Source organism: Thamnophis elegans, chromosome 14 (assembly GCF_009769535.1).
Source record: "Thamnophis elegans isolate rThaEle1 chromosome 14, rThaEle1.pri, whole genome shotgun sequence".
NCBI classification, from domain to species: Eukaryota; Metazoa; Chordata; class Lepidosauria; order Squamata; family Colubridae; genus Thamnophis; species Thamnophis elegans.
The window spans coordinates 36,483,933-36,511,783 of NC_045554.1; the positions used below are offsets into that span (position 1 = coordinate 36,483,933).

Genomic DNA, 27,851 nt, shown 5'->3' on the forward strand with positions numbered 1-27,851 from the left:
TGTCACTAAACAAAGAGTTGTAAGTCAAGAACTAGTTGTAATTCCACTATCTTAGCCAGCAACTGTCCATCTAGGACAGTGATGGCAAACCTTTTTGTTAGGGCCACGCGCCAGAAAAGCCAAACTTCCACACCCAACAACCAGATGGCTGGCATGCATGTGCAGGCCAGTTTTGAGCACCGCCACAAACACACAAAGGGATCGAGCTCCGGAAAAGCCAACAGTGTGCTCATGCACACCCAACCATCGGCATGCAGAGTTTTTTGGCACTGCCACATATGTGAAGGACAGCTGATTGTCGTGTGCGCACACACGCCAGAAACCCGGAAGACAAACAGGCAAGGCTGCGCGTGCCAGGCGACATGGCTTTGTGTGCCACTTTGGGCACGCGTGTCATAGATTCACCATCACGGATCTAGGATTTCAGTTAATCTATAGGACCTCCTCCCTAAGATAAATGGTTTGGAAATAGGTGGCTTGCTGAACCAAACCGAGAAAAATTAAAAGCAGAGCAGGCAACAAGGGTGAATTTCCTATTTTTTTATAGCATTGTTTCTGCTTCTGTGACATCAGATGAAGCCCAAAATCATCCAGTAGTTCAAAAATGGTCGCTGAGATTTGTAATGGTTTTTCCCCTCTTTTGAACACAAGAGTCCCTTGTGTTACATCAGACTTCCTTTGACACACTGTGTTTCAAAAGTTATTTGTAACACAACACGGAGAGAAAGGAAACCAGTCTGGACTTACTAAGGGTGCATCATCAGCAGAGAGGTTCTTTGGACTGTGAACTCCTTGTAACTAATGTAGGCCTAGGTTTCCAAGAATAATGACTGAGTGGTTTAAATAAAGGCCTTTATATGGCACTTAAATCCATCTTGAGATAAAGGCAACTGTTTGAAAGTATTGGCAAAATGACTGGTGTGGATTTATGCAACTGATCCTATTCCCCAAATGCGTTTTCTTGACGTTCTCCAGCTGCTGAATTCTGTTTACAAAACCACGGAAGAATACAAAACTACTTTAATTCCATTTTCACCTCCTATTTACTCATCAAAGCTGAAACTTCCACAGACAACAATCCTGGTCATTTATGAGATAAATGTTTAAAGGCCAACCTAGGCATTATGGCAGACACAGAAGGACTGCTTAAGATGACCTCCTGTCATCTCCACCAGTCACGGGGAAATCCATGTTGGTGCACCATGGGGCTAGTAAGCAGAGGAAGATTGGGACAGGAGTCTCTTGCTGGCAATAATTTCACATGAAACGCAGCTCTGACTGGCTTGTGAATTACCATACGGTCACAGTAACATCTCCATATTTGAATTCTCTTCCACTGGAGAATAAAAGTCGTTAAAGAGCCAGAAACATTCAAGCACTGTTTTGTGACTCTTGGGGAAATGTTGGGAAGCACTGGGATTTGTGCTTCGTATGAAATGATGGGAACTGTTGAAAAATGTGGCTCATAGGAAATATTAAATTATCGGGACAGGATAAAGTGCAAGAGTTCCTGGATTCAAAAAAAGCGTTGGCAGTTTAAAGGCAGACAATAAGAATGCCTGATAAAAGCTAAATATCCTGACACTGTGGAATACATAGATGCTTGGCTCCAGACGGCCTTCTTTTAATCACTGCCCTAGAAAAAGATCTCATGCTTCTTCCTACTCGGCAGTAATACGATGACACTTCTTGATGCCAGCCCTTGGGTAAGCATGGCTATAGTCCAACGAGCCCTTAGAAAGCGCCAGGAAGAGACTGGCATAAAAGGTCCCACTGATGCTCAAATGCAAGACATAAAAAGAATATATTTCTAACGGCAAAATGTGGGCCAGAAGTCACTTCTAATCTAGAGCACCACGGAGGGAGCCACAGGAGATGGTTCAACCGTTTATGTGAAGACCATCTACCACCCTTCCCGAGCGGGTGCTGGAAGCAGAAGCGGCAGAAAGGGAGCATCAGCTGGGTGCCCGGCCCAAAGTGCTGGTATCTGAGCGGGTCGTGCAACTGGACCTGACCCTGCAGGGCAAAGCTGTGGGAACTACACCACTCCTGGAGATGATGACTGGGGTGATGCTGTTGGAACCCCAGATGGATGGAAGCTAAGCGGGACAGGCCTCGATCCTCGGATGCCCCACAAGAACGCCAGGGAATGGGGATTCCTGCCACCTTCACGTAGCCAAATGCTAGCTGGCCTCCTGGAGCAGTTTGGCCAACTCAGCGTCGGCAGCGCCATTCAACCCCTTGGCACCGAGCAGCCCAGATGGACCTTGGCCCAGCCTACGTTCACCTTCCTGGGCCAAGAAGCCACAGCGCCACTGAGTGGCGTGTCCACCTCCTTTCACTCAGCACGGAGCAGTTCGGCCCATAGCCTTATGCATTGGGCCAGACCAGCTGGGGTGATGGTCACCACGGGATTGGAGATGACCCAGCAACAAAGCCTACTGAACCAGCCTGGCCCGGTGGTATGGGGGCCGCAGCAAAGATTCTGGGGGCCAAGTATTCCACCACAGCAGCCGATATACATGACGTCTTCAGAGTCCCATTGTTAGAATGTAACCCCAACTTTCCATTCTTCCTCTCCAAGGCACAGATGGATTTCAAACTAATTGTACTTTTCAACACAGTATTGCTAAGTTCCAGTATATTTACAATAGTTTAGGTATTTCCAAGAGTGAGAAAAGGAGGCATGGGTACTGGGCACAACCTAATCTCAAGGTCAGGAGAATATTCAATGGTCGTTATTGCGTACATATCATAAATCAACAGCAGCTAAGCCCCAAATTGAATTGGAGCAGGAGAGGAGGAAGAAGCATGGATGAACAGTTATGCTGCAACCAGGATAAACATATTTTTTTTTCCTTGTCTTAGAAATTATGGCATAGACTTAAAAACAAAAACTCCACTTTGTGAATGATTTGCTTATCATTATAGCAGGCCAGCAGACTACACTTAGCCATCCTTCATGGAAGTTTTTTTTTGCTTCTGTGCTTAGATGGTACTGATCTCCATGGACAACCAGGGGGTGAAAAGCGGTGACTCTCTCTCTCAAATTGTCCTCTTCTTATTACCCAGAAGGAATGGAGCAAAGAAGAGTTAAAGAAATCTCTACCGCAGACCTCAGAATCTTCTGAAGAGTCAAAGAAATCCGCAAAGGCCAATGTCTATGGAGATTCTCAGACATCCTGGTCATGGTTGTCCCAAAGGTGCTTTTTCAAGAGGCAACTGGGCTTTCTTTATCCAGTGGCCTCTTGAAGAAGCACCTTTGATGCACAAATGCCAATGGGAAATTTGGTATGGCTCAACGGCTATCAAAATATGAATCAAGGTATGCCAATTATGGTACAGTAAACAATGACAGGATACGAAGTCATGTGTTATTAGATGTTTGCAACTAATTGACCCGACAGGCAAGAATATCCTGAACCACTAGATGGCACCCTGGCCTGAGAAACCAATTCTACACAAGGTTTGCTTAGTACAGGAGTAGAGAGAAATCAAAAGTAGAGTAACACATGCTCAAGGGGATGTAAAAAATTTAGCTCCAGGGACTCTTCTAGAATCATCACTCACTAGAGTAAAACTTATCTTTAGGCTCATAAGGCTCATAAAATTCAGTGTCATTTTAACTGCCCAACATGATAAAAGCCCTTAAATATCAAGTCTGAAGAAATGCTAAACTTTAAACTGCCAGCTAATTATCGTTCAAGACATCTGTGTTAGTTTTGAGACAGTTACATTTCTAAAAAGGATCTGCCAGAGGGTATGAGGAGATGGTTTCTGATAAAAAGGCACTTTTTTATAGCTGTCTTGGCCACAATTCCAAACTGGAAAAAAAGGACAGAAAATGATCAAGAGGACTAGGTCAACTAAATATGCTTTGGGCTGACATCGAGAATTAAAGGCATCGCTCTGGATGGTTATTTTCAAAGCTAGGATCAACTACTCGGAAACTCCAGATGGTCTTTTGAGCAGCCTTGGCTTCTCACAAGAGTCTTCCTATGCCCAGAATGAGGTAGCAGAATTCATTGGACCACTTCACCATGCAAGGGGAAGGGGAGGGGTACCACTTTGAATCAATCCCCACGTTTGGCAAATCATCTTTTTGCTAATGAAGATTTAGTGCCTCTGAAGGCTCCCTCCTACTCCCTGATGTGCTAGCTTTGTATGCGCAGGGAGATGCATTTTCTCCACGCTGTTTGAAATTAAAAGGATTAATGCTGTCGTCAAAATTCCCACACTTCCTTTGGCTGTATAATTATATCAGGCTTAAACAAGGATAGAAGAACTCAACTCTCCTTCAAGTTGGTTAATGATTTTGCAGATGCATGTTGATAATGTGCAAATTTCTTGTTATAATCGTTCGCATTGCTTCACCTGACTTTATTTTAAAAATGGCTATGGCAGGATTATTGCTTTTGGTTCCGGACTCTTCGTTTGCAACCGTGCAATTTTTTTTTTTTAAGTGGGTTAATCCTTCGGGGTCTTTGCGGTGTAGAATATTTGTGGATCTCATTAAACTACGCAAGTTAACGATTCTAAACTGTACTCTCTGCACATTCTATGGGCAGACACAACAGTGAAACTTCAACCACAACATTTGATGAGAGATTTCTACTGCTCATTCTGTCATTGTAACAGGACATCTATAGTAGGGTATGATGTTGGAAGACAAAGTTCTTAAGGTTCTTCCAGTTCTCTGGGAATGTGGAATGCGGAACCACATCCTACAAATTTGGCAGGCTTGGAATGACAACTGGGATTATAATAATTCATCCCAACATTAAGTGGAAAAAAACAAAAACAAATTGAAGTTCAAAGCAATGCCACAAAACACGAAAGAGGCAAGAAAGAAGAACAAAACTCATTCCAAGCCATTTCCAGCTAAATGTTAGCCCAGATGTAGAGAACATCCCCCCTCAACACAGAGACATTAAATGTTAAGAGAATCTCTAGAAAAAAAATTGTTTAGCACAGTCCAAGAGGTCACGCTGGTAAAGAAAACTGATTGTACGTTTGTGCACTCTCGGAAATGCTTTGAACTCCGGGTGATTCCAGATCTTAAGCAAGTGAGCCTAGTGTGTACTTCTGTATGTATCTACACAGAAGTCGCCCCCTTAATTTAATCAAGCTTATCTCCAGGTAAGTTGGCAGAGAGGACTGCCTTCTAAATCTCCCAACCATTGGACACTGTGCCAACAACAATAACAACAACTGACCTTCGTCATTAAATAAGCAGTGATAGCAAGGATTTTAAAATGGAGTAAGCATTTTCTTTTCCACGTGTTTCCAGTATTTCAGACCATCAGCTCAGGACTTGACCCAGGGAAGGCCCAAAACGGATTTTCCTCATTTCCCACCACAGCAGAGATACTGTACTGACCCTGCCCAGGTAGGGCATTTTCCCCCCAAGGCGTCAATGTCCCCACAAATCTCCATTTCTTTCCAAACAGAAAGACAGACACAGGGACTGAACTTTCAGAGAAGAAATAAGGCAGCTGGAGCACTTCGTGGGCCCCCTACCCCAGTGACAAAAAGAAGGAAGCGAGATCGTCTCTCGGGGAGCTGTCAGCCGTTGTACTGTTGCTGGTACCGCAAATTCAGTTCTCGCAGTTCCCTCTCCCGCACTCGGCGGGACTTGTTGGATTTGGTGGAACGGCTGGAACGGGTAGACTGAGCTGATTTGGTGCTTTGGCAACGAGATGACGCCCTCTTGAGGAGGTTCTGAGAGATGGAGCGGTGCAGGTTCTTCATGGAAGAAGAGGCCGCCATGCTCACCACCCAGGGATGCTTTAAGGCTTGAAGTGCTGTCATCCGGTCGCCAGGGTCCACCGTGAGCAGGCGGTCAATGAAATCTTTACCAAGATTGGACACGCTGGGCCAGGGCTGAAAATGAAGGAGAAACAAAGGGACGGGGAAAACATTAAATTGTGGTTGGAATGCAGTATTGCAGGCTGATTCTGCCCAATGCCAGCAGTTCGATCCTGACCAGTTCAAGCTTGACTCAGCCTTCCATCCTTCCAAAGTCAGTAAAATGAGGACCCGGATTTTGGGGGCAATAGGCTGACATTGTAAACAGCCCAAAGCACTATGGGGCAGTATATAAATTTAATTGCTATTGCTATTAAAGTTGGCAATAAGCAAACAAACCTGTTTTTCTTTAAATAGGGTGATTTCTCCTTTGCACTTGCAAGCACCCCATCATTTGCTCTACCTAAAGATTCTTTTGTCTGTGGACTTCCAACTCTGACTTTACGTTGGATTTTCCCTACCAAAGTAATGGGTATCTGGCCACGCCCGCCCCTGGTTTAGCAAAGGGGGAAAAGTCGTGATATGTCACATGACGACAACATGACATCGTGAGTTTGACACCTCTGCACTATAGTATCAACGGATATTCAATAACCCCTGAGATTAGAGGATTAGACAGATTTTTTAAATATCTACTGTGGTCTCTCAATGTTCCTTCCAGACAGAATTCACTGGCTAATTAGATGCATACCCAATTTATACTACTGGAGCTGGAAACTGGTTTTGTTTATTTATAGCACAAATTTGTTTCCAGCACAATCAATGCCAAGAGGAAAAGGAGTACAAAGTACCATCAGGCTACTGTAATTTCACATTTGTGTAGAACCTATGCTGAAGCACAACTATTATCTATCATTTGATTAACTATAATGGGCATCACAGTAATAATGTATTATGGGCATTTCAGTGATATCCAAAATAATTGGTTTCATCTAGATCAGGAGGGTCAAACTTGATTTCATTGGAGGTTGCATCAGGGTTGTGTCTGACCCTGGGGGGGGGCATGGCCAGGGGGCATGTCCAGCTTGACGTCACTCCTATTGGGGGCACTGGTGGTGGTCTGAGCACTCTGCTAGCGGAAACAGGCTCCTGAGCACCGTTTTCGGCTGCCACTGCCTCCTGCAACTCTCTGCCAGTGAAAACGGAGCTCAGGAGGGCTGCGTACTTGGGAGCCTGTTTTTACTGGCAGAAACACCACGGGCCGGTTCTTCACTGTTTCCAAGGGGGCCCCACGGGCCGGATCTAAGTACCCTTCAGGCCGGATTGGCCCCTGGGCCTTGAGTTTGACACCCCTGATTTAGATTTTGTACCTAAATAAAATAAAAACAAAAAAAGGACCGTGTTTGTAGTTAGAAATAGGTGTTAGGTGAAGCTCACATACTGCTAGAATGTTAAATTTAAAAATGCTAATTATCATCATCAAATAATCAAGGTTAATGTTTCAATGTTGTTTTAACAATTTAAGCAACCAGTATTATTTTAACCATAATGTGAAGCAATTCCTGAATGAGGAACTGAGACAGGCAGCAATAAATTATCACCTTCAATCTGACAAGCGAGTCAGCATTACCAGCTCAGTTAAGGGGCGCTAAACAGGAACAAATTCTCCAACAACAAGGAATTGGATTTCTTATCCTTTCAATTACTCTGCCACCTTCTGAAATGGTAAGCAGAGAGCACTAGTAATTAGAAATCTCTTCTAGTCAGCAAACACAAATTGGTTTATTGATCTGTTTATTTTGCTGGAGGCTTCACCTGCTGTACAGTATGTATCTTTGGCTTGATTTAATTAAGCTACCCTTCTGAAGAAATATATATATATATATATATATATATATATATATATATATATATATATACACACACACACACACACACACACACACACACATACAGACAGACTGACATATACACCCCTATTAAGGTTAGAAGTGAAACGAGCTTACTAGCTTCTTTGCCTACCACCCATTAAAATGATCACTTTCATTTCCTAGGATGAAATGAGAATAACGTGGAATGCTGGCCGCAGAATCTCAATTTCATGAGCTTGATATTACTTCTTTATAATAATTTTTTTCAGTATTTGCTCAAGGAGAGTTACATTGGATGCAATGTTAAAAACCTGCGTTTGAACTCAATTCTTAAGGTATCACTTAAATGTCAAAGCAAGGAAAAAAAGATGATTGGTATACAACAAGTTCATGGACAGGAAAGAGGGTGGGCTTATCTCCCCCCCCCCCAACTGAGTCCTAAACCAAATCAGACCCAACACTAATGATTGCTTGGATGATCTAAAACAAGGGTCTCCAACCTTGGCAACTTTAAAACTTGTGGACTTCAATTCTCAGAATTCCTCAGCCAACAAAACTGGCTGAGAAATTCTGGGAGTTGAAGTCCACAGTTGCCAAGGTTGGAGACCCCTGATCTAAAGCGTAGAATTCAAAAATGTTCTCGGTATTGACATTCATTTAGCTACTGTACTGGAAAGGATTATACAGGTAGTCCTCGACTTACAACTCTTCATTTAGTGACCATTCAAAGTTACAACAACACTGGAAAAAAGTGACTTAAGACCATTTTTCACACGTATACTGCTGCAGCATCTCCATGGTCACACATGACTCCCATTCGGACGCTTGACAACTGCTTCATATTTATGAAGGTTGCAGTGTCCTGTGGTCACGTGATTCCCCTTTTGCAACCTTCTGACAAGCAAAGTCAAGGCAGGAAGCCAGATTCACTTAACAATCGGGTTACTAACTTACGAACCGCTCTAATTCACTTAACAACGGCAGCGCGAAAGGACGTCAAATCCTTTGCCAAGGCAAAGGTTTTGGTTCCAAAAGCAGAACCACAGGTTATTCAGTGCCAATTTATCCTTGCCTAACTAGGTGTAGCATGGCATCTAGTCATCAACGGGTTTAATCCATTTTAGTCTGGAGCAGGTAAAATCCGCAGGGAAAGAAATGTGCTACAATATTTGTATATTTGACATAAAGTTCCATTCAGCTGGAATTCCAATTTCCCCCAGATTGACTTCTTTCTTCCTCTTTATTGTTCCAAGCTCAACCAGTAGAACAAGCAAGCAGCAGCAATAGAGGTAGAGCTAAATGGGACTCCGCAGGTAACTGCAGCAATAGACAAAATCCATAGCTGTTGCTATAGACATTCAGAGCCTCCTTCGTGGGCTTTTGTGTGGAGATACCGCTCCAATAGCAAACCCAAGCACCAAGGAGAGAGGAGGCTTGAAAGTAATTATTTTGCCTGGTGATTTGTTTGTTTGTTTGTTTATTCCATTTATATTCCGCGCTATTCCCGAGGGACTCAGGGCGGCTAACAAACAAAGTGGGGGGGGGGGGGGGAATACAAAATACAAAACAAGTTAAAAACAAAACAAGAGTCGCAATAATTCAAGTGGTGCTGGGAACTCAGATTTATACTGTGGTTGGTCATTGTTCCCAATAGTCATGCTTTGGTTAAAGCTTCATAGTGATTTCCTGAAGGGCTATTTCCAGTTTTTCAAAAACAATGGAATGTGTTGTGGCCCGGCAGGAGCTGTTGGAGCTGCCGCCAGACTCCGACAGCGAGGGGTCTTATGAGTCGGCCCTGGAGGAGGTGGAGGACCCTGGACAGGGTCCCGACTCCGAGCAGGGCGAGGAGAGACTGGTTGGCCACCAGGTGGCGCCAGAGCCTTGGATCAGTGGGGAGGAGACAAGAGTGAGTGATCCAGAAAACACCTGTGAGTTGTTCTGGGATGCATGCCGTCGAAGGGCTACTTGGCGTCAAGAACAACGGCGTAATTACAAGAGGTGATTATGCTCAGCTGATGCTCATTAAGATCCTCTCCTGATTATAAAAGAGACTGCTTGTGCCACGCCTTTCTGCAGAAGTCAGCGTTAAGGACTAACAAGAAACAAACTTGGCAGGCTGGATTGCTGCCAGAGTTTGTTTGCATTGCTGCCAAGTTTTGTAGGACTTGCTGCCAGAGTGCTTATCTCTTTGTTTATGTGGCTTGCAGCCAACAAGAGTCTTGACTGATTAAAAGAAACCTTCTCATTTACGATGGTTTCAGCTTTCGTTCCTGGATGGAGGAGGGGGGTCAGAACAGGAATGTATCCATTTAGTTATTCACAATCCAAGAATGATATCCTAGAAATTCTAACCTCTATGACACCCCTAAATCCTTGGTTAATTCACTTCTATTTTACTCTTCTGTCTTCTTTTTTTAATGTATCTTCTTTAAAATGCAAGGTTTGGCCAATGGGTTTGAGGAACCTAGAGAGGGATGAAGGCCATCAGGTGACTGACTGCTGTCGCGGAGGGTGTGTGTGTGTGTACATATCAGGGGGTTATTGCTTTTATTGTTGTATGTTGGGTTTTTATTTTTTTGTAAGCCGCCAAGAGTCACTGAGTGAGTGGGGGGGCAATATAAATTTTCTAAATAAAAAAATAATAGCTAATTGTTTTCTTTCCGCTTGTCCTTTTAGCGGGGGTGGGGTAGGGGGGAAGGTTCCATCAACACCTATCAGAACCTCTTTTCACCATTTCAAAGACGCTTTTGAATGGCTTAGTGGGAAATTACAACTTAGGAGCAAAGTTTAAGGTTGACTGAATATTGAAAACAGGAAGGATTTGCTGTTCTGTGATCATCCCGGATAGCTTGAACTCCTGTCCAGTCTTTCTCTGTCAACCTGATCCACTTCACATGATTGCTGTATGTAGATAAAACTGGGAGTGAAGGGTATGCATGCTGCCTTGACTTTCTAACAAAGGATAAGATATAAATGGAACCAGTGGTACATACTGTCAGGCTTGTCAACCCCAAAGTAATAAGCCCCCCCCGATAATAAGGCCCAAGCAACATGGGGGGGTCAAAAGAAAATAAGACCCCGCCTTATTTTCGGGGAAACACGATACATTTACAGTACCACATGGAACAGAGTAGAGCAGGGCCTGGGGGAGCAGATCCGGCCTGCGGGGTGCTTAGATCTGTCCCGCAGGGCTGCCCTGGAAACAGTGAAGGACTGGCTTGCAGTGCTTCTGCCAGTGAAAACGGAGCTCAGGAGGGCCACATGCAACCCCCCTCTCCCTGCCAAGCTATATTTTCACTGGCAGAGGTTGCAGGAGGCTGTCACAGCTGGAAACAGAGCTTGGGAGGGCTATGCACGGCAACCCCAAGCGACATTTTCATTGGCAGAGGGTTGCAGGAGGCAGATTACCTCCCATAGACCGATTAGATCTCACAGGTTAGGTCTTCTCCGGATTCCATCTGCCAGCCAATGTCGGCTGGCAACTCCCCGGGGGAGAGCCTTCTCTGTTATAGCTCCAGCCCTTTGGAACGACCTCCCCGTGGAGATCCGGACCCTTACTACCTTCCCGGCCTTCCGCAAAGCCGTTAAGTCCTGGCTGCTCCAACAGGCCGGGGGGCTTTCGAAATATCCAGCCCCACGGAAACTGTGACTGTTGTGTATTTTAAAGTGTTGTTTTGTTTATTTATCCCCTTCCCTTGTTTATTGTAAGCCGCCCGGAGTCCTTCGGGAGTGGGCAGCATATAAGACCAATAAACATCAACATCAACATCAAACATCAGTCACAGCCGGAAACAGAGCTTGGGAGGGCTATGCACGGCAACCCCAAGCTACATTTTCACTGGCAGAAGGTTGCAGGAGGCTGACACAGCTGGAAACAGAGCTCGGGAGGGCTATGCATGGCAACCCCAAGCTACATTTTCACTGGCAGAGGGTTGCAGGAGATCATTGCAGCTGGAAAAAGGAGCTCAGGAGCCCATTTTGCTGGTAGAGCACCCAGGACGCTGAAGGCACCCACACCCCCGATGCGGCCCTCAATGAAATTGAGATGGATACCCCTGGAGTAGAGCTTCAAGAAATTGCTGCTCTATTTCAGTTTGTGTGATTGGACAGCTCAAGGAGTCCCAAGTATAGACTCAGGCCTTTGGGGAAAGCACAGGCTTAAATATATTGAGCCGACTGAAACAAGCAATATTCGTGTTCTGCACACCGGAGAAAAGGAATAAATACTGCTAAGTAACAGATTGCCAGTGAAATGGCCGTTGTCAGCAAAAGACTTAGCAAGCTAAACAAGGAGAAATTGGGTGATGTACTGCCCAGAGCATTTTGAAGCTATAGCAGATATTTACAGGGGCTTCTCAGGCACTCTCTTCTAATGAGTCCCGTATCCATTTTGCTCAGCTCACTTTTAACAATACATATATTTGGAAATAAATAAAGGACCATGCTGTAGAGTAGCCGTATTAAACATCCAAAATTGTCACAATCATTTAAAGAAACAATCTATAGCAGGGGTCTCCAAACTTGTCTTAAAGTCAACAAGTTTGAAGACCCCTGATCTATAGTATAATTCACTTGGCAACATCATCCAGAATGGGTTTTATATATATTTATATAAAATATATAGTACTGTGCAAAAGTTTTAGGCAGGTGTGAAAAAATGCTGCAAACAAAGAATGCTTTCAGAAATATAAATAACGATTGTTTATTTCTGTCAATTTTCAAAATACAAAGTGAGAGAACAAAAGAAAAATCTAAATCAAATCAATATTTGGTGTGACCACCCTTTGCCTTCAAAAAAGCAGCAATTCTCATAAGTACACTTGAACAAAGTCCGGGATTTTGTAGGATTATAATCAGGGGTAAGATCAACCAATTATACCAAACAGGTGCTAATGATCATCAACGTCACACATAGGTTGACATCCAGTCAAGAACTGAAACAGAAACAACTGTATAGGAGGCAGTGGTTAAATGCAGCACTGCAGGCTACTTCAGCTGACTGCAGTTCTGCAGTTCGGCTGTTCAAATCTCACCGGCTCAGGGTTGACTCAGCCTTCCATCCTTCCGAGGTGGGTAAAAATGAGGACCCAGATTGTTGTTGGGGGCAATATGCTGACTCTGTAAACCGCTTAGAGAGGGCTGAAAGCCCTATGAAGCGGTATATAAGTCTAACTGCTATAACTGCTAACTGCTTAAAACTGGATGAGGAACAGCCAAACTCTGCTACCAAGATGAGTTTCATGTCATGGCAAGATTGAGCACAGCAACAAGACACAAGGTAGTTATACTACATTAATAAGGCCTCTCCCAGACAAAGATTTCAAAGCAGACTGGGGTTTCAAGATGTGCTGTTCAAGCTATTTTGAAGAAGCACAAAGAAACGGACAATGTTGAGGATCATAGACGCAGTCGTGGTCGGCCAAGGAAATTTAGTGCAGCAGATGAAAGACACATCAAGCTTATTGCCCTTCGAAATCGGAAGATGTCCAGCAGTGCCATCAGCTCAGAACTGGCAGAAACCAGTGGGACCCAGGTACACCCATTTACTGTCCGGAGAAGTCTGGCCAGAAGTGGTCTTCATGGAAGAGTTGCCGCCAAAAAGCCATACCTCCGACGTGGGAACAAGGCCAAGCGACTAAAGTATGCACGAAAACATAGGAACTGGGGTGCAGAAAAATGGCAGCAGGTGCTCTGGACTGATGAGTCAGAATTTGAAATATTTGGCTGTAGCAGAAGGCAGTTTGTTTGTCAAAGGGCTGGAGAGCACTACAATAATGTCTGCAGGCAACAGTGAAGCATGGTGGAGGTTCTTGAAAGTTTGGGGCTGCATTTCTGCAAATGGAGTTGGAGATTTGGTCAGGTTTAATGGTGTTCTCAATGCTGAGAAATACAGGCAGATACATATCCATCATGCAGTACCATCAGGGAGGCGTATGATTGGCCCCAAATTTATTCCGCAGCAGGACAACGACCCCAAACATACGGCCAAAGTCATTAAGAACTATCTTCAGCGTAAAGAAGAACAAGAAGTACTGGAAGTGATGGCATGCCCCCCCCCCCCCCCGAGCCCTGATCTCAACATCATTGAGTGTGTCTGGGATTACATGAAGAGACGGAAGGATGTGAGAAAGCCTACATCCACAGAAGATCTGTGGTTAGTTCTCCAAGATGTTTGGAACAACCTATCAGCCGAGTTCCTTCAAAGACTTCGTGCAAGTGTACCTATGAGAATTGCTGCTGTTTTGAAGGCAAAGGGTGGTCACACCAAATATTGATTTGATTTAGATTTTTCTTTTGTTCGCTCACTTTGCATTTTGAAAATTGACAGAAATAAACAATCATTATTTATATTTCTGAAAACATTCGTTTACAGCATTTTTTCACACCTGCCTAAAACCTTTGCACAGTTCTCTCTCTCTCTCTCTCTCTCTCTCTCTGTGTGTGTGTGTGTGTGTATGTGTGTGTGTGTGCCACTCTTATTAGTCTGTGAATGTTTTAACAGCCAAACAAACCAAAATGAGATTTTCTCAAAAGAATTCTCCAACCATATGTATTAAAAGGGAGGAAAGATTAGGATATTTATTTAAGAAAATTTATACGGCTACCCAACTCATCATCCTTAAACTTTGGGTGGCTTTCAAAGATTAAAAAAATATTATATAAAAAATAATGAAGAGATATAAGCTCCACTACCTCACCCCAACCCCTGCAACAACAATCAATCAAACAAGCCACTTGAGTGGCTCCATCACACTCTGGGTTCCACGGGCAAAACCAGTCCTTGTGAAAGAGGGCTAAAATGGGGGTCAATCTTATTTCTTTGGGGATGAAGTCCCACAGGGAGGGAGCTACCATAGAGAAGGCTCCTCTTCTTGGTCTCATTAGATGAACTTCCTTAGGGGAGAGGACGCAGGGCATTCCTTGATGTTTCTACAACTAAATGCATTTGTTTTTAAGACCCAATGCATCTAGCAGTTTCATTTTCTTGGTAACAAACGTTTGACAGTTACAGTAATCACCCTTTTCCCACACAATGGAAGAACATGCAGAAATTTTCAACCTGGAAAGTTTTCAAATTTTCTTTTCTCTTTCTCAGGAACTGAAAAGATAATAACTTGGATCAGTAAATAAAAATTTGGTCTCTTTTATTGTACAAATAAAAATAAATAGGGACCCGGTGGCGCAGGGGCTAAGACGCTGAGCTTGTCGATCAGAAAGGTCGGCAGTTCGGCGGTTCGAATCCCTAGTGCCACATAACGGAGTGAGCTCCCGTTACTTGTCCCAGCTTCCGCCAACCTAGCAGTTTGAAAACATGTAAAAATGCAAGTAGAAAACTAGGGACCACCTTTGGTGGGGAGGTAACAGCGTTCTGTGTGCCTTCGGCATTTAGTCATGCCGGCCACATGACCATGGATACGTCTTTGGACAGCGCTGGCTCTTCAGCTTTGAAACAGAGATGAGCACCGCCCCCTACAGTCAGGAAGATTAGCACATATATGCGATTTACCTATACCTTATTGTATAAATACAGTTTTCTCGCACTAAAAAGTGATGAAGCTGAATGAATCCTTCAGTACTATTTATGATCCAATTTGTAACAACTTGGAACTTCCTTAGTCTTTGCTAAGCTCATTTTCCAACAGCTACCAAATAACTTCTAAATTGATCACCTGAAGTATCTCAAAACATTGATTTCCACTGTAGGGATGGAAGTTCTGTGCACTTGCTATGTAATCTGCAGGCTTGTGTCAATACAACTCATTCATCTTGCATTTATACAGCCCAGCTAGTGAATGCAACAGCAGCAGCAGGTGTTCCTAAAAACTAACAACTGGAAGCCTCCTCCGCACAATCAGCTACGTGCACAATTTTACCAATCGACACTGATCGGTTTCAGAAGACGCCTGACAATCCCCCAGAAAAGCATTCAAGTCCAAAAAGCAAAACAGCCTTAATTGGGAAACATGTCTCTAAACCCAGTCCTGGCACTCTCCCAGGAAAGGAAGGGATAAGAGACAAAGTCACCCATTGACACCAGCTAGGGTGGGGTAGACTGAAACCTATGTACCAGGTGTGATGGACTGGAGGTGGGGTGTGTGGTAAAGGAGATGCAAAAGGATGACCCTGAACAAATGGTCGATATGCTGGAACAATCAAGGAGATGAAAGAAAGAAAGAAAGAAAGAAAGAAAGAAAGAAAGAAAGAAAGAAAGAAAGAAAGAAAGAAAGAAAGAAAGAGAAAAGAGAGAGAAGGAGACAAAGAGGGAAAGAGAGAGAGAGAGAGAAAGAGAAAGAGAAAGACATAGACACAGACAAGACAGAGATATGAATGGAGGGAGGGAGATAAATCTATTTTTGCGGTTCTATATGCAATTTCATGAACTCATTTTTATAAGACACCTTTTTCTTTGTCTTCTGTTTCTCCAAGAAATCATTGCCAAATACTGGAAGGGTAATGAAATGACTTTTGACATGGTCATCTTGCTCCAGTGCTTTTCAACAAACTTAGTACATACTTCATACAAATGAAAAAATGACAAAAGCTATTAGAAACGTATTTTTCGGAGTATAAGATGCTCCGAAGTACAAGACGCACCTCGATTTTGGGGAGGAAAACAAGGGGAAAATATCTGTCTCTGCCTCCCAGCAATTTGCCTCCTTGCAACAAACAGTACAGACAATATACACTGTTCGTAGTGTTAGATTTCAGACTATACTTGTACAGATGCTATTAAAAGTGATGTGCTTTTTGGAAGTATAGTTATTCTCTGCTATTTAAAAGAATAGCACTTTTTAAAACAATAGCACTGGGCCTCTTGAGAACAAGCATTTATTTTAAAAAGCTTCTTCGTTTTGTTAAATTGTCTAGAACAATAATAAAGCAGTCTTTAAAAAATAAGTCTAATAATTTGAACATTCTATAGGCATTTATAGTTGTTGACTTACCTCCTTGCAGCAAACAGCCTGATTAGCACAAGGGAAAAAAAATCCCCCTCCCAGCAATTTGCCATGTGGAGCAAACAGCAAGTTTCACTTTCAATTTCTCTCCATTATCAGCTGTTAATAGCCTGCAGGGATTGCTATAGCTTATTGAAGCCTTGGCAAGCTCCCACAAGTAAATTGCTGGGAGGCAGAGGCCAAAGGGTTGGGGATGGCAGGTAAATGGGGTTACATTCAGCGTATAAGACGCACCCAAATTTTCACCCTATTTTAGTGGGGGGAAGGTGCATCTTATACTCCGAAAAATATGGTACATCAAAATATTCCCAAGATTCCAAAATTTGAATGAAAGCCACAATATTCACATTTTTCAAAGATAAATGCTGCAAGCTTCAAGAACAATTTGACACTAGGTTGGAAAAAAAGAAACTTGCAGACACTTATCAGATGGGGAGACCAACTGTGAACGTCCATTTGGGATTTTATAAGGAGTCCTGTTTTGGGCACGGGGTCGTCTAGAAGACCTCCAAGATCCCTTCCAGCAATATGATTCTATGATGCATAAATTTTAAGAGACAATGTGTCCATCCTTTGAAATAGGAAATCTAAGCATTCTTGAATTGTGGATAACAGATTCTGTAACAGAATCCTGAAAGCCTGTCAGAGCTTCTCTAGGCTTCAATTTACATCTAACCCAATCAAGAAAGAGTTGGTTTTTTTCACACTTTCTACTTTCTTAGAATACGAATATCTTTTCTGTAGTGGTTGGGTATTCTCCTCTTCCTTCTCTGAGTCTAATCTGCATTCTACCATACCGCTACAAAAATCAAGTAGAGAAATAATAAACAATTTTCCTGACACCATCCAGTCTGTGTCTATTTTTCCAGGTACATCAACCTGAATCTAAGCAGTTGAAAATAAAATAAATGACTTTAATCACAATCAAATAGTCTATGTTCTCGTGGTCAATACGCAGTGGGCAAAATTCAAGTCCACAAAGGTTATTAGCCCAAATACACCCCTCTCTATTTTCACCGCAACATCTTGCGTACGAGGCTTCTGATTAGCTACAGTATAGTCAAGGTTGCAAGCAAAGAGGCCCGTGGCCATTTCAACTTTGAAAGAGAGCAAATGCCAAATGAATCTGTACTTCTGTGAACATTTCTGCCCACTGCATCACATCTGGCCACAGAGCTGAGGCAATCAGATCAGCACAAAAGGGAGCAAACTCTAGGTACATTAAGTTGTCAGCTGGACAGCTGCATTAAGGGTAGGGGGAAAGAGCGAAGAACAGGGGGGAGAAAAGAAAAGAGAGTTTCAGAGTGTGCATTTGTCAGGCTGACCTCAGGGATGGAAGCATCTTATTTCAAGCTCCATTCAATATTTCTCTTTTTTTTAAAAAAAAAAATGAAATAAAAAAGGAAGAACACTCTGCCTTTTCAACAGAGCCCCTTGAGGTTACATGAAGCCTCACCATCACTGGCTCAATCTCTCTGATGCAAAAACACATTCCTTGGTAAATGGATTTCTCTTCTAAGAAAGGGTAGGACCGCTCTTAAGGTCCTCTTAAAGAGTAAGAATATTGTAGTCTCCTTTCCATCCAAGATTTTCATGGATTTGTTTCTTCATTCTTGCATGCACTTGAAAATTGAGCCTCGGTGCTAAGTATCTGTAACACTAATGAGGGGTAGAAATTAAAGGCCCTACAACTCCTGCTGGACTCCAACCTCCATCACACTGATTGCTGGCTGCTAGGAATTGGAAACCAACCAGACCTGCAATAATTGTTTCTCAATCCAGAATTAAAAGTATCTTACAGGGGAAGGGGCATTGTGAGAAAGCAGTCAGGTTAGAACAGGTAGCAATAGCACTTAGATTTATATACCGCTTTACAGCAGTGGTGGGATCCTGCCGGTTTAACAACCACTTCAGTGATGGTGTGCTTTGCGTGTGAGCGCGCAAAGTTTAAAGAAATCTTCACTTCCGCGTTACTGCTGGGGAGTAACACAGCTGAGGCGTGGCAATCCACTCTGCCACACGAATCAGCTGAGAAGGTAGGAAAGTAGCGCAGGGAGATGGGTGGCCCCCATCTGATTATCGGCGCAATCCGGTTTGCCCGAACTGGCGCGGTAGAATCCCACCCCTGCTTTTCAGCCCCCTCTAAGCGGTTTACAGAGTCAGCCTCTTGCCCCCAACAATCTGGGACCTCATTTTACCCACCTCGGAAGGATGGGAGGCTGAGTCAACCTTGAGCCTGAGATGGGATTCGAACTGCCAAATTGCAGGCAGCCGGCAGTCAGCAGAAGTAGCTTGCAGTTCTGCATTCTAAACACTGCGCCCCAGATTTCACCCCATTCTCAATCATTAAATCTCAAAGAGTGAATTTCAGCTTAGTAATAAACAGAGTTGTTGCTATTAATGTAAAATGAGAGGAAACCTCCATCTAAGACACCTTAGGCATCTAGCACAAAGATGGGGAAACATGGACATTTTAAGACTTGTGGACTTCAATTCCCAGAATTCCTGAGCCAAACACACTGCTCAGGAATTCTGAGAGCTGAAAGTCCACAAATCATAAAAGGGCCAGAATTCTCCACTTCTGATCTAGAAGAAAACTGGAATACTAAAAAACCTAATCCAGTCTCACAATTTAAGACTACAATTATCAAAAGGGGCACAATTTATGTAAGATGTTTAAGGCAGCCTCCCTCACAGTATTTAATCTTTTCTACAAATTTTAACATTTGTGCATTACACCAACGAGTAAGTCAATACTTCATCAGTGACGCACCACAGTGTGTTCAAGGCAACATCCGCATCAAACCTTTCTGAAGTGTGTTCTGCGTCAAGGTGCATTAAACTTTGTATCAAGTGGAAGTGCTATTCGTTAGAAATTAAAAGCTGATGTGAGTCACAAAGCAACAGGGAGGGAGGGACGCTGTTGGACCGTTTTCCCAGGCAAGTTGACAAATGTAAATGACAAATTTCAGCCACTCTTCCAGGCAGATGGTGCATCCTCTACCTTTCAAATGATGGGGGAAAGTTTACAAACTGCATTTTGCTTTACTTCGTCTCTACCCTGAGAAACATTCCAGATAGGCTTTCTTCCCTTTTCAGTTTTTAGCAATACAGAAAAAACAAATCCTGAATGAAAAGGAAAGGCAGGACCAATGTGTTTGCTTTATTTCGCCTTCTAAGCTTAATGCATTATTCACAGCATTTTCCTCTAAATATCATTATTAAAAAAGAGCCAAGGAACTGAAGAAGTAGAGAGGGAAAGGAGAGAAGGAAATGGACAAGAGGAGTAGGAGAGAGAAAAGGAGAAGAGGAGAGAGAAGAGGGGAGAGGAGAAGGAAGAGAAGAAAGTAGAGAGGGGAAAGGAGAGAGATTAATATATATAGAGAATGTTAAGGTACATTTATGAAAATAATGCCTACAACTATGACGTTCAACATTATGTATTTAAAAGAGACTATAAATGTATGATTAAGAGAATATTGGTTATAACCAGGGTGTACAAAACTATATATACTCAAAAAGGACTGGATACAGCCAGGACATTGCCGTTGCAAAACTGGAATTGTATTATAAAAAAAAAAGTACAATAAAAATATTTATGTAAAAAAAGAGTCAAGGAACTGGCAAGGTTTAATGCAGGTAGTCCTCAACTTACAACCACAACTGAGCCCAAAATTTATGTCACTAAGTGGGAAACTGGTTAAGTGAGTTTGCTTCATTTTACGGGTTTTCTCGCCACATTTGCTAAGTGAATCACTGCAATTAGTAACCTGGTTGTTAAGTGACTCTGGTTTCCCCATTGACTTTGCTTGTCAGAAGGTCGCAAAAGGAGATCACATAACTCTGGGACACTGTGACCGTCATAAATACGAATCAATTACTAAGTATCTGAATGTAAATGGTCATGTCACTTTATTCAGTGCCATTTAATTTTGAGCAGTCACTAAATGAACTGTTGCAAGTCGAGGATTACCTGCATGTGCAAATTCAATTGTGTTCTGCCTGTGTGTTGCTCCATATCTTAGCAATAAACATTTCCATTGCCTGGGTAGCATTTTTCCTTTCTGATCCCTGTCGAGGACTACTTGAAGGGACTCTTCAAGGTCGGCCAATGAGTTTCATATTTCCTGAGACCTGAAACCAGGCCTCTCTAACCTTAATAGTCTTCTAAAATACAGGGCCTTTCCAGACAATCTTGGGCTCCATGCGTGCTTGTCAACCAACTTTTGCTTTTGCAAGTGAGAAGTAGACAGACAAAAGACAGCTAGAACCACCGCAGTCACTGAGCTTCGACAGGGGCATATGACCAAGCACAGAGGGAATTTAAGGTCTGCAGACATGAGAAGGGGGAAAAAAAGCTCATAATCGCATTCTAATGAGAAAACCACACAATACTTTGCGTTAATTAGAAAAGGAAAAACCTACAATGAGATGACTGAACAGAATGGAATATCCTGGAGGATGACATAACAGAGCAATGCACGGGAGCGCTTCAATTAGGAAACTGTGGAAATAACTGCAGCCTTGCTACTAAAGTTCCATCTGCCCTTGGTAACAGGTAGAACGTATTGAGCGTTGGCATGCATTGAAAACATTTTGTGCAATTGTGAAGCTGGGAGGGCCGGGAACTAACAAACCTTAGAGCAGATGTTATCAAAATAGGAGGCAACCAGGGATGGGCTGCTGGAGATTCACAGGGGTTCGGGATAACCTCTAGCTAAGATTATGTACAGTTTGGAGAACCCCAAATCCCACCCCTGGCTGGCCCTGCCGACCCTGCCCCACTCCTCCCAGGAGTCCCGACGCAACCCGTTTTGGGTGCAGGTAAGCGCAGGGCGTGTGCGGAGACTCACGGAGGGCAAAAAACAGGCCTCCTGGAAGTTTGGAAGCCCAGAAATGTGCCCATTTCCAGACTTCAGAGGGCTTCCGGAGTTTGGGGAGACCTTTTTTGCCCTCCCGGAGGCTCAAATAAAGCCTCCAGAGCCCAGGGAGGGCAAAAACGTTCCTCCCCACACTGTGGTGGAGGAGGCCGACTAGGCCATGCCAGAGAACCCCTTGCTAAATTTCCCATCCCTGGAGGCAAGGCTGAGAAACAAGTGGGCAGAAGTCTATTGCCATGTAAAGATAGGAGAAAGAAACTCTTTCAAGAATTTTAAAGAGTATTGTACAGCAGCTTATTGTCATTAAGGCTTCTTGTACCTTGCAATACAAGCAACCTACCTATCCAAGTTCCCAAACAAAGATTTATTGCTGAGCTTTGGGGGGAAATCTAAGGACGGTCTAAGTGTTAACTATAAAAACAAAAACCGGCTGCTCGGATGGTTTGAGAAGATTAACAGCATCATGTCCTGCTATTTCTGAGGTGTGAAATACATGAAAATTTAAAAGTACATATTTAAAACCTGCACATAAAAAATGTAAAACACGGATGCCTTCTTCTCCCATCGCTTCCTGTGATGTGGCCCCATTCATAAATTAGTCAAAGATGCAGGCAGGTAATTTGGGGGATACTTTTAGCTGGAGTTTTTCTTTATCAACCATAAGTGAGCAGAACAATGGGATATATCAAATCATTTGACTTCTCATCTGGAATCACCAGACACATCAGAAGGAGCGTTTTCTGCTGTGTATCCCGATTTTTATTTCCATTTTATACGGCAAAACAAAGCCTTCTGCTTATTTAAATAAGCCCTGATAAAGCAAAGAAGCTGCAGAGTGCAGGGAAAAACACAATTAGTTCCTAACAGATAAATTGAGCTGATCCTGCTCTGATCAGCCCTGTAACGCAGGAAGCTAACATCATCAGAAGTGTTTCGAGTGTCTCTCCAAACTGCATTAAATTTCCCTTCTTGGTCATCAACTATACATCATCCAGGAGGCAAAGAATAATAATTAGAGCAGTTGAAGTCAGCAGAACCTGAATGAGTTATTAGAGTAGCGTGGCCATTGATCGCTTAATAGCCTCTGGAAAACAGAATGGAACCACATAAGGAAGACACCTGCTGCTGTACTGGCAGGCAGCAACTGCAATACAGGTAGTCCTCGACTTACAACAGTTCATTTAGTGACCATTCAAAGTCACAAACTTCTCATCCTTACGACCGTTGCAGCCTCCCCATGGCCACGTGATTAAAATTTGGCCGCTTGGCAATTGACTCATACTTAACAACTCCAGGGATTCCTTTAACGACTGTGGCAAGAAAGTTCGTAACATGGGGCAAAATTCACTAAGCAACTGCCTCACTTAGCAACAGAAATGTTCAGCTCAATTGTGGTCCTAAGTCGAGGGCTACCTGTAGCTGGCGTCAGATTTTTCTTGTCGACTTTCTTTTCGCTGTCAACGGCCTCTCAGCTATTTTAGTTACGAAATTGAGCCCAGCCTCAGTTTTGAAAAGGCACTGGGTTTGAAAGAGTGGAAAAGGAGAAAGGTCCTTGCTGTTGAAATACTTCTTTGACAGAAGAACTCAACCTCCTGAATTCTTTTCCTCACAAAAAGTGCACATGGAGATTCTCAGCCATTCAGGTCAAGATTTTTCAAGAGCAACTGGACTTTCTGTTTTTTTTTCTTTTAAGAAAAAAAAGAGAAAGAAAAAGAAAAAATGAAGAAAAAGAAAAAAACAGAAAGTCCAGCTGCCTCTTGAGAAAGCACTTTTGGGACAAGTGCATTGAAGTTAACTCTGCAACACAAAATAGGAAAGATGCTGGGAACAAGCAAACAATAATCCTTTGAAAGATATTAAGTGTTATGCCTAATTTTATGTAGCGCTAAACCAGAATTTAGTATAATCTGCAGACAATTCTTTGAAAATATGGGAGAACAGGGGGGGGGGGGTATTCAGCTTTGTGCATGCTAAAAGAAAGACTCTTAATAGATTGTGTTTATCTTTCTTCCATTCTTGGCTGGTTATTGTGAATTAAACAAGAATCATGTTTTGCCAACTGCTAAGAAAGCCAGTAACTAATCCTTTGTTTTAAATCATGTTTTGATTTAGAAACAAGAAATGTGGACAGCTAAATTAAGTTGTACATAATTCTTCTGACTCTCAGGCCGGAAGAGAAGGAAATGGACAGTAAAGAAATCTGAGGCTCCACTTAGGTTTGCAAAGAGTCATGCACCAAAACTCTTGTTGTTGTTGTTATGTGCAAATACAGGTAGTGAGAAAAGTCAGCTCTTGAATCTAAGAGAGACAAACTCAATAATCAAACAGCTTTGGCAAGACACTGCAGCTTTGCCTTTTTGATATACATCTGATGGAATTAGGATTTAAGTCTCATCAAAAGCATTTACAAGTCAACATATATTAATTCAAGTTACCATTCTCAAGAGAAACTGGAGGTCATCTATAAAAGATGTCTGCATGACATAACCCAACAAAACATACATAGAGAAACGACAGGTCAAATTAAGAAATAGTACTTATCCATATTTGACTGGTGGAGTATTAAGAACATTATTGTTGGGGGCAATATGCTGATTCTATAAATCGCTTAGAGAGGGCTGTAAAGCACTGTGAAGTGATATATAAGTGCTATTGCTATTACAGCTGTGCAGTGCTAAAAGTTTCTTCTATCATTACTTTTCTGGTAAGGTCACACTGCAGCACTTTGGGCCATTCCCTAGCAACAGGCATATTCCTACAATAGATCCACTTTTCAGAGCAGAGTAATTCACAAAAATCAGATTATCCTCTTTGAGAAGTGATTCAAATATTGAAGACGGCACTGCAATAACATTATAGTCTTTTGCCATTCTTTTATTTCCTTTAATTAGGTTTGATACTGGAAGAAGTGCCTTTTCCCTGTATCAGTGGGGATGGAAAGATTCCCCTTGTTGCGAGTGTGGTGGTGATATACAAACCATTAAACATATTGTGCAAGATTGCCCACAATGTGCATTCCCTGGTTCCCTAGATGTGCATGAAGCAACGCCAGAGGTGATAGCCTGGATAGGTGAATTGGACCTCCAGTTATGAGGCCACTGCCACACACCCTTAGAAGTATTAGTTATAATTACATGGAGTGTGTGTATGTGTGTGTTTATTTCTCTTCTGTCACATTCTCATCATAACACATCATCATCATCCCTTTACTCACCTCCCCCGAGTAGCTGTATTTTCCTTTCAGAATTTGCCGATACAAGCGGGTGCGGTTATCATCCTCAAAAGGCATAGTCCCACTTAGTAGGATGTACGAGATCACCCCGAGCGCCCACATGTCCACAGAGTTAGTGTAAGGCTTCCTGATCAAGATCTCTGGGGCAATGTACTCCGGGGTCCCACAGGTCGTCTTCATTAAGCAGTCATCTCCTTTCTTCCGAGCACTCGCCAGTCCAAAATCGGTGATCATGATTTTAGAGTCCATACCTGGGTGATAGTAGAGCAAGTTCTCTGGCTTCAAGTCTCTATGAGTTATGCCCAATGTATGCAAATATTTAACTCCATCCAATACCATCTGTAGCACTCGGGTGGCATCTCTTTCCGTGAAAGACCCTTTGGCAATAATCCGATCGAACAGTTCGCCTCCGGTGGCCAGCTCCATGACCATGTAGACACGCTCCTGAGTCTCGAAAACTTCGATGAGCTGGATGATGTTGGTGTGCCGCACTCGGCGTAGCACGCACAGCTCCGATTCGCATACTTCTCTCCCCTCGCGGTATTTGGTCTCTATCAACTTGATTGCGTAAGGTTGCTTGGTAGCTTTGTGCTCCACTCGTACCACCCGACTAAAGCTACCCCGGCCAATCAGAGCTTTGATGTCGTACTTGGCTGTCACTCGGGGGTCAAATTTGGCACGGTACTTTGCCACTCTGTTCTTGCGGGGCTCCTGCTGTTCCACATACGGATTGGTGTGACACGGAGGAGAAGGAATAGCAGACTTGATGGCATCTCCATCACCTTTGATGAAATGTTTATATATGTCCGTTTTATAACCAGTGTAGGGCTCGACCTTTTTAACAAGATCCAATTGAACATCCTTGGGAGGCTCGGGAAGGACTTTACTAGTCCCACAGCCCATCACTGAATGGTACTAGTCATCCATCAATATGGTCTCCCAGGATAGCACCACAGCAACCATGCCTGGAACAATTCCAACCATTGCAACGTTCCAAGATGATGCTGAAAAGAAAGAAAAATAGTCAGTGAGTTGGCTCAGTTATATTTCCTGCATTTACAGCTTAATTGAGATTGAGATTGAGATTGAGATGCTTTATTTGTATGCCGCCCTTTTCCCTGGGGGGACTCAGGGCGGCTCACAACTCAAGGGGAGGGAGGACAAACGAGTCACAGACATAAAAACAATACATCATTAAAAACACAACAGTCATACAATTCGAGTGGGGTTGAAATCTTTAGCCCCAGGCCTGTTGGGACAGCCAGGACTTAAGGGCTACGCGGAAGGTCTGGAGGGTGGTGAGGGTCCGGATCTCCACGGGGAGTTCGTTCCAGAGGGTCGGAGCAGCCACCGAGAAGGCTCTCCTCCGGGTAGTTGCCAGCCGACATTGGCCGGCTGATGGAATTCGGAGGAGGCCTAATCTATGGGATCGTATCGGCCTAGTGGAGGTAATTGGCAGTAGGCGGTCTCTCAATTCAAACATCAGGAACTTTTTAGAAATATCAAAAATGTTGTAATTGGATAATACCCGGTTTCTATTACTAGAAAGCATTAGCGTTTCAGAGCTGAGGTGGCACAGTGTTTAGAGTGCAATATTGCAGGCTACTTCAGCTGACTGCTAGCTGTTTAAAAGATCAGGCTAGATGAAAGGATGGGGGAGATGCTTGGGGCAGATGCCTATTACTAAAATATAGGATATCTCTGTGTGTGTGTGTGTGTGTGAGAGAGAGAGAGAGAGAGAGAGAGTGAGTGAGAGAGAGAGAGAAAGAGAGAGAATGAATGAATACAGGATATGTCAGTTACACAAAGAGCAGAATAAAAAAAAATCATGGTAAATATTAACATATGATAATGTAATTATTATATGATAACAGGGGTATTAAATATAATTGTAATAGTATAACCAAATAATTTAAAACTGGGTTTTCTTATATCTTGGCCTATTTACATTTTATAGGTTATCATACTTATAGTTAAAAACAATCTCTATTTTAATACATTCATAGTCTCTCCCCCCCCCCACCCTAATTCCTACCCATTGTCTCTACCCACTCATATAAACTGTTCCATGTCAGGTAATATTCTGAAGTCTTCTTTATCCTTAATTTTAAAAGTTCACCTATCCATTTCAGCACATTCTAAAATTTTCCGAATTACTTCATTGTCTGGTGGAGTGTTTTCATTTTTCCAGTATTTGGCTAATATAATCCTTGCTGCTGTTAGTATATGCAAAGCTAAATATAAGGTCCCTTTATTGTAACCCTCTGTTATTATTCCCAACAGATATCATTCCGGCATTGAATCTATATTCTGTTTAGTTATCTCTTCCAGCCAATTACATAATTTCTCCCAGTATTTTCTTGTTTTGCTGCACACCCACCACATGTGATAGTATGTGCCTGGGGACTGATTGCATTTCCAGCATTTTGTAAACAGGTTACTAAACATTTTTGTCAGTCTTGCTGCGAGTAGATGCCCCCTGTAGAACATTTTGTATAAAAATATATAGGATTTCTATATCTAAAAAGAGAGAGAGCAAATCTAGTCTTTTTTGTCCCCCAGTGGGGACCTCACCTTTCTCCTTTACTGATATTTCCTATCCAGCCCACTGAAGCTCTATATAGAATAACAGAGTTGGAAGGGACTTTGAAGGTCTTCTAGTCCAACCCCCTGCTAAGGCAGGAAACCCTACACCACGTCATATCTCAGCTTCCTTAAGTATTTCTTTTGCAGATGGGTTGGGATAACATGCCAACTGGGAATTATGGGTCCTGGGACCCCAAACAACAACGGGCTGGGGGGCAACCAGCTGTCCAAAGGCGGCGCTGCGTTTCCCAGACCCCTCGCTGCCTGGCATGGACAAACTCTGCCCGGGGGAGAAGAAGAAGCCTGACGGAGGCCCAGACTCCTCAGGCGCGCTCGCAGGGGGCGATCGAAAACGGGCCTGGCATGCGGACCAGGTGGAAAACAAGCGCAGGCCCGGGAGGACCGAGGCCTCCCATCCCAGCCCCGTCGAGGCCAGGCAGAGAAAGAGGAGCGGGGCGAGGACCGGAACTCGCCGGGCTGTCCCGAACGGACTCACCTCAACCCGCGGCCGGTGGGGCGCCGGGTCCAGCCCAAGCCCACAGGAGGTTCTGGCCTGGCCTGGCGCGGCCGTCATGAC

At 43.3% G+C, this 27,851-nt stretch overlaps 1 protein-coding gene across 1 annotated transcript; it reads right to left on the minus strand.

Moving 5' to 3' along the window:
- Positions 1–343: 343 nt before the first annotated feature.
- On the minus strand, positions 344–27,851 carry PSKH1 (protein serine kinase H1). The gene is made up of 3 exons (XM_032230920.1): positions 27,771–27,851; positions 24,671–25,692; positions 344–5,883 (listed from the first exon to the last, which is right to left on the minus strand). The coding sequence occupies exons 2-3, from the start codon at positions 25,589–25,591 to the stop codon at positions 5,566–5,568; spliced, it is 1,239 nt and encodes a 412-aa protein (XP_032086811.1). The 5' UTR covers positions 25,592–25,692; positions 27,771–27,851; the 3' UTR covers positions 344–5,565.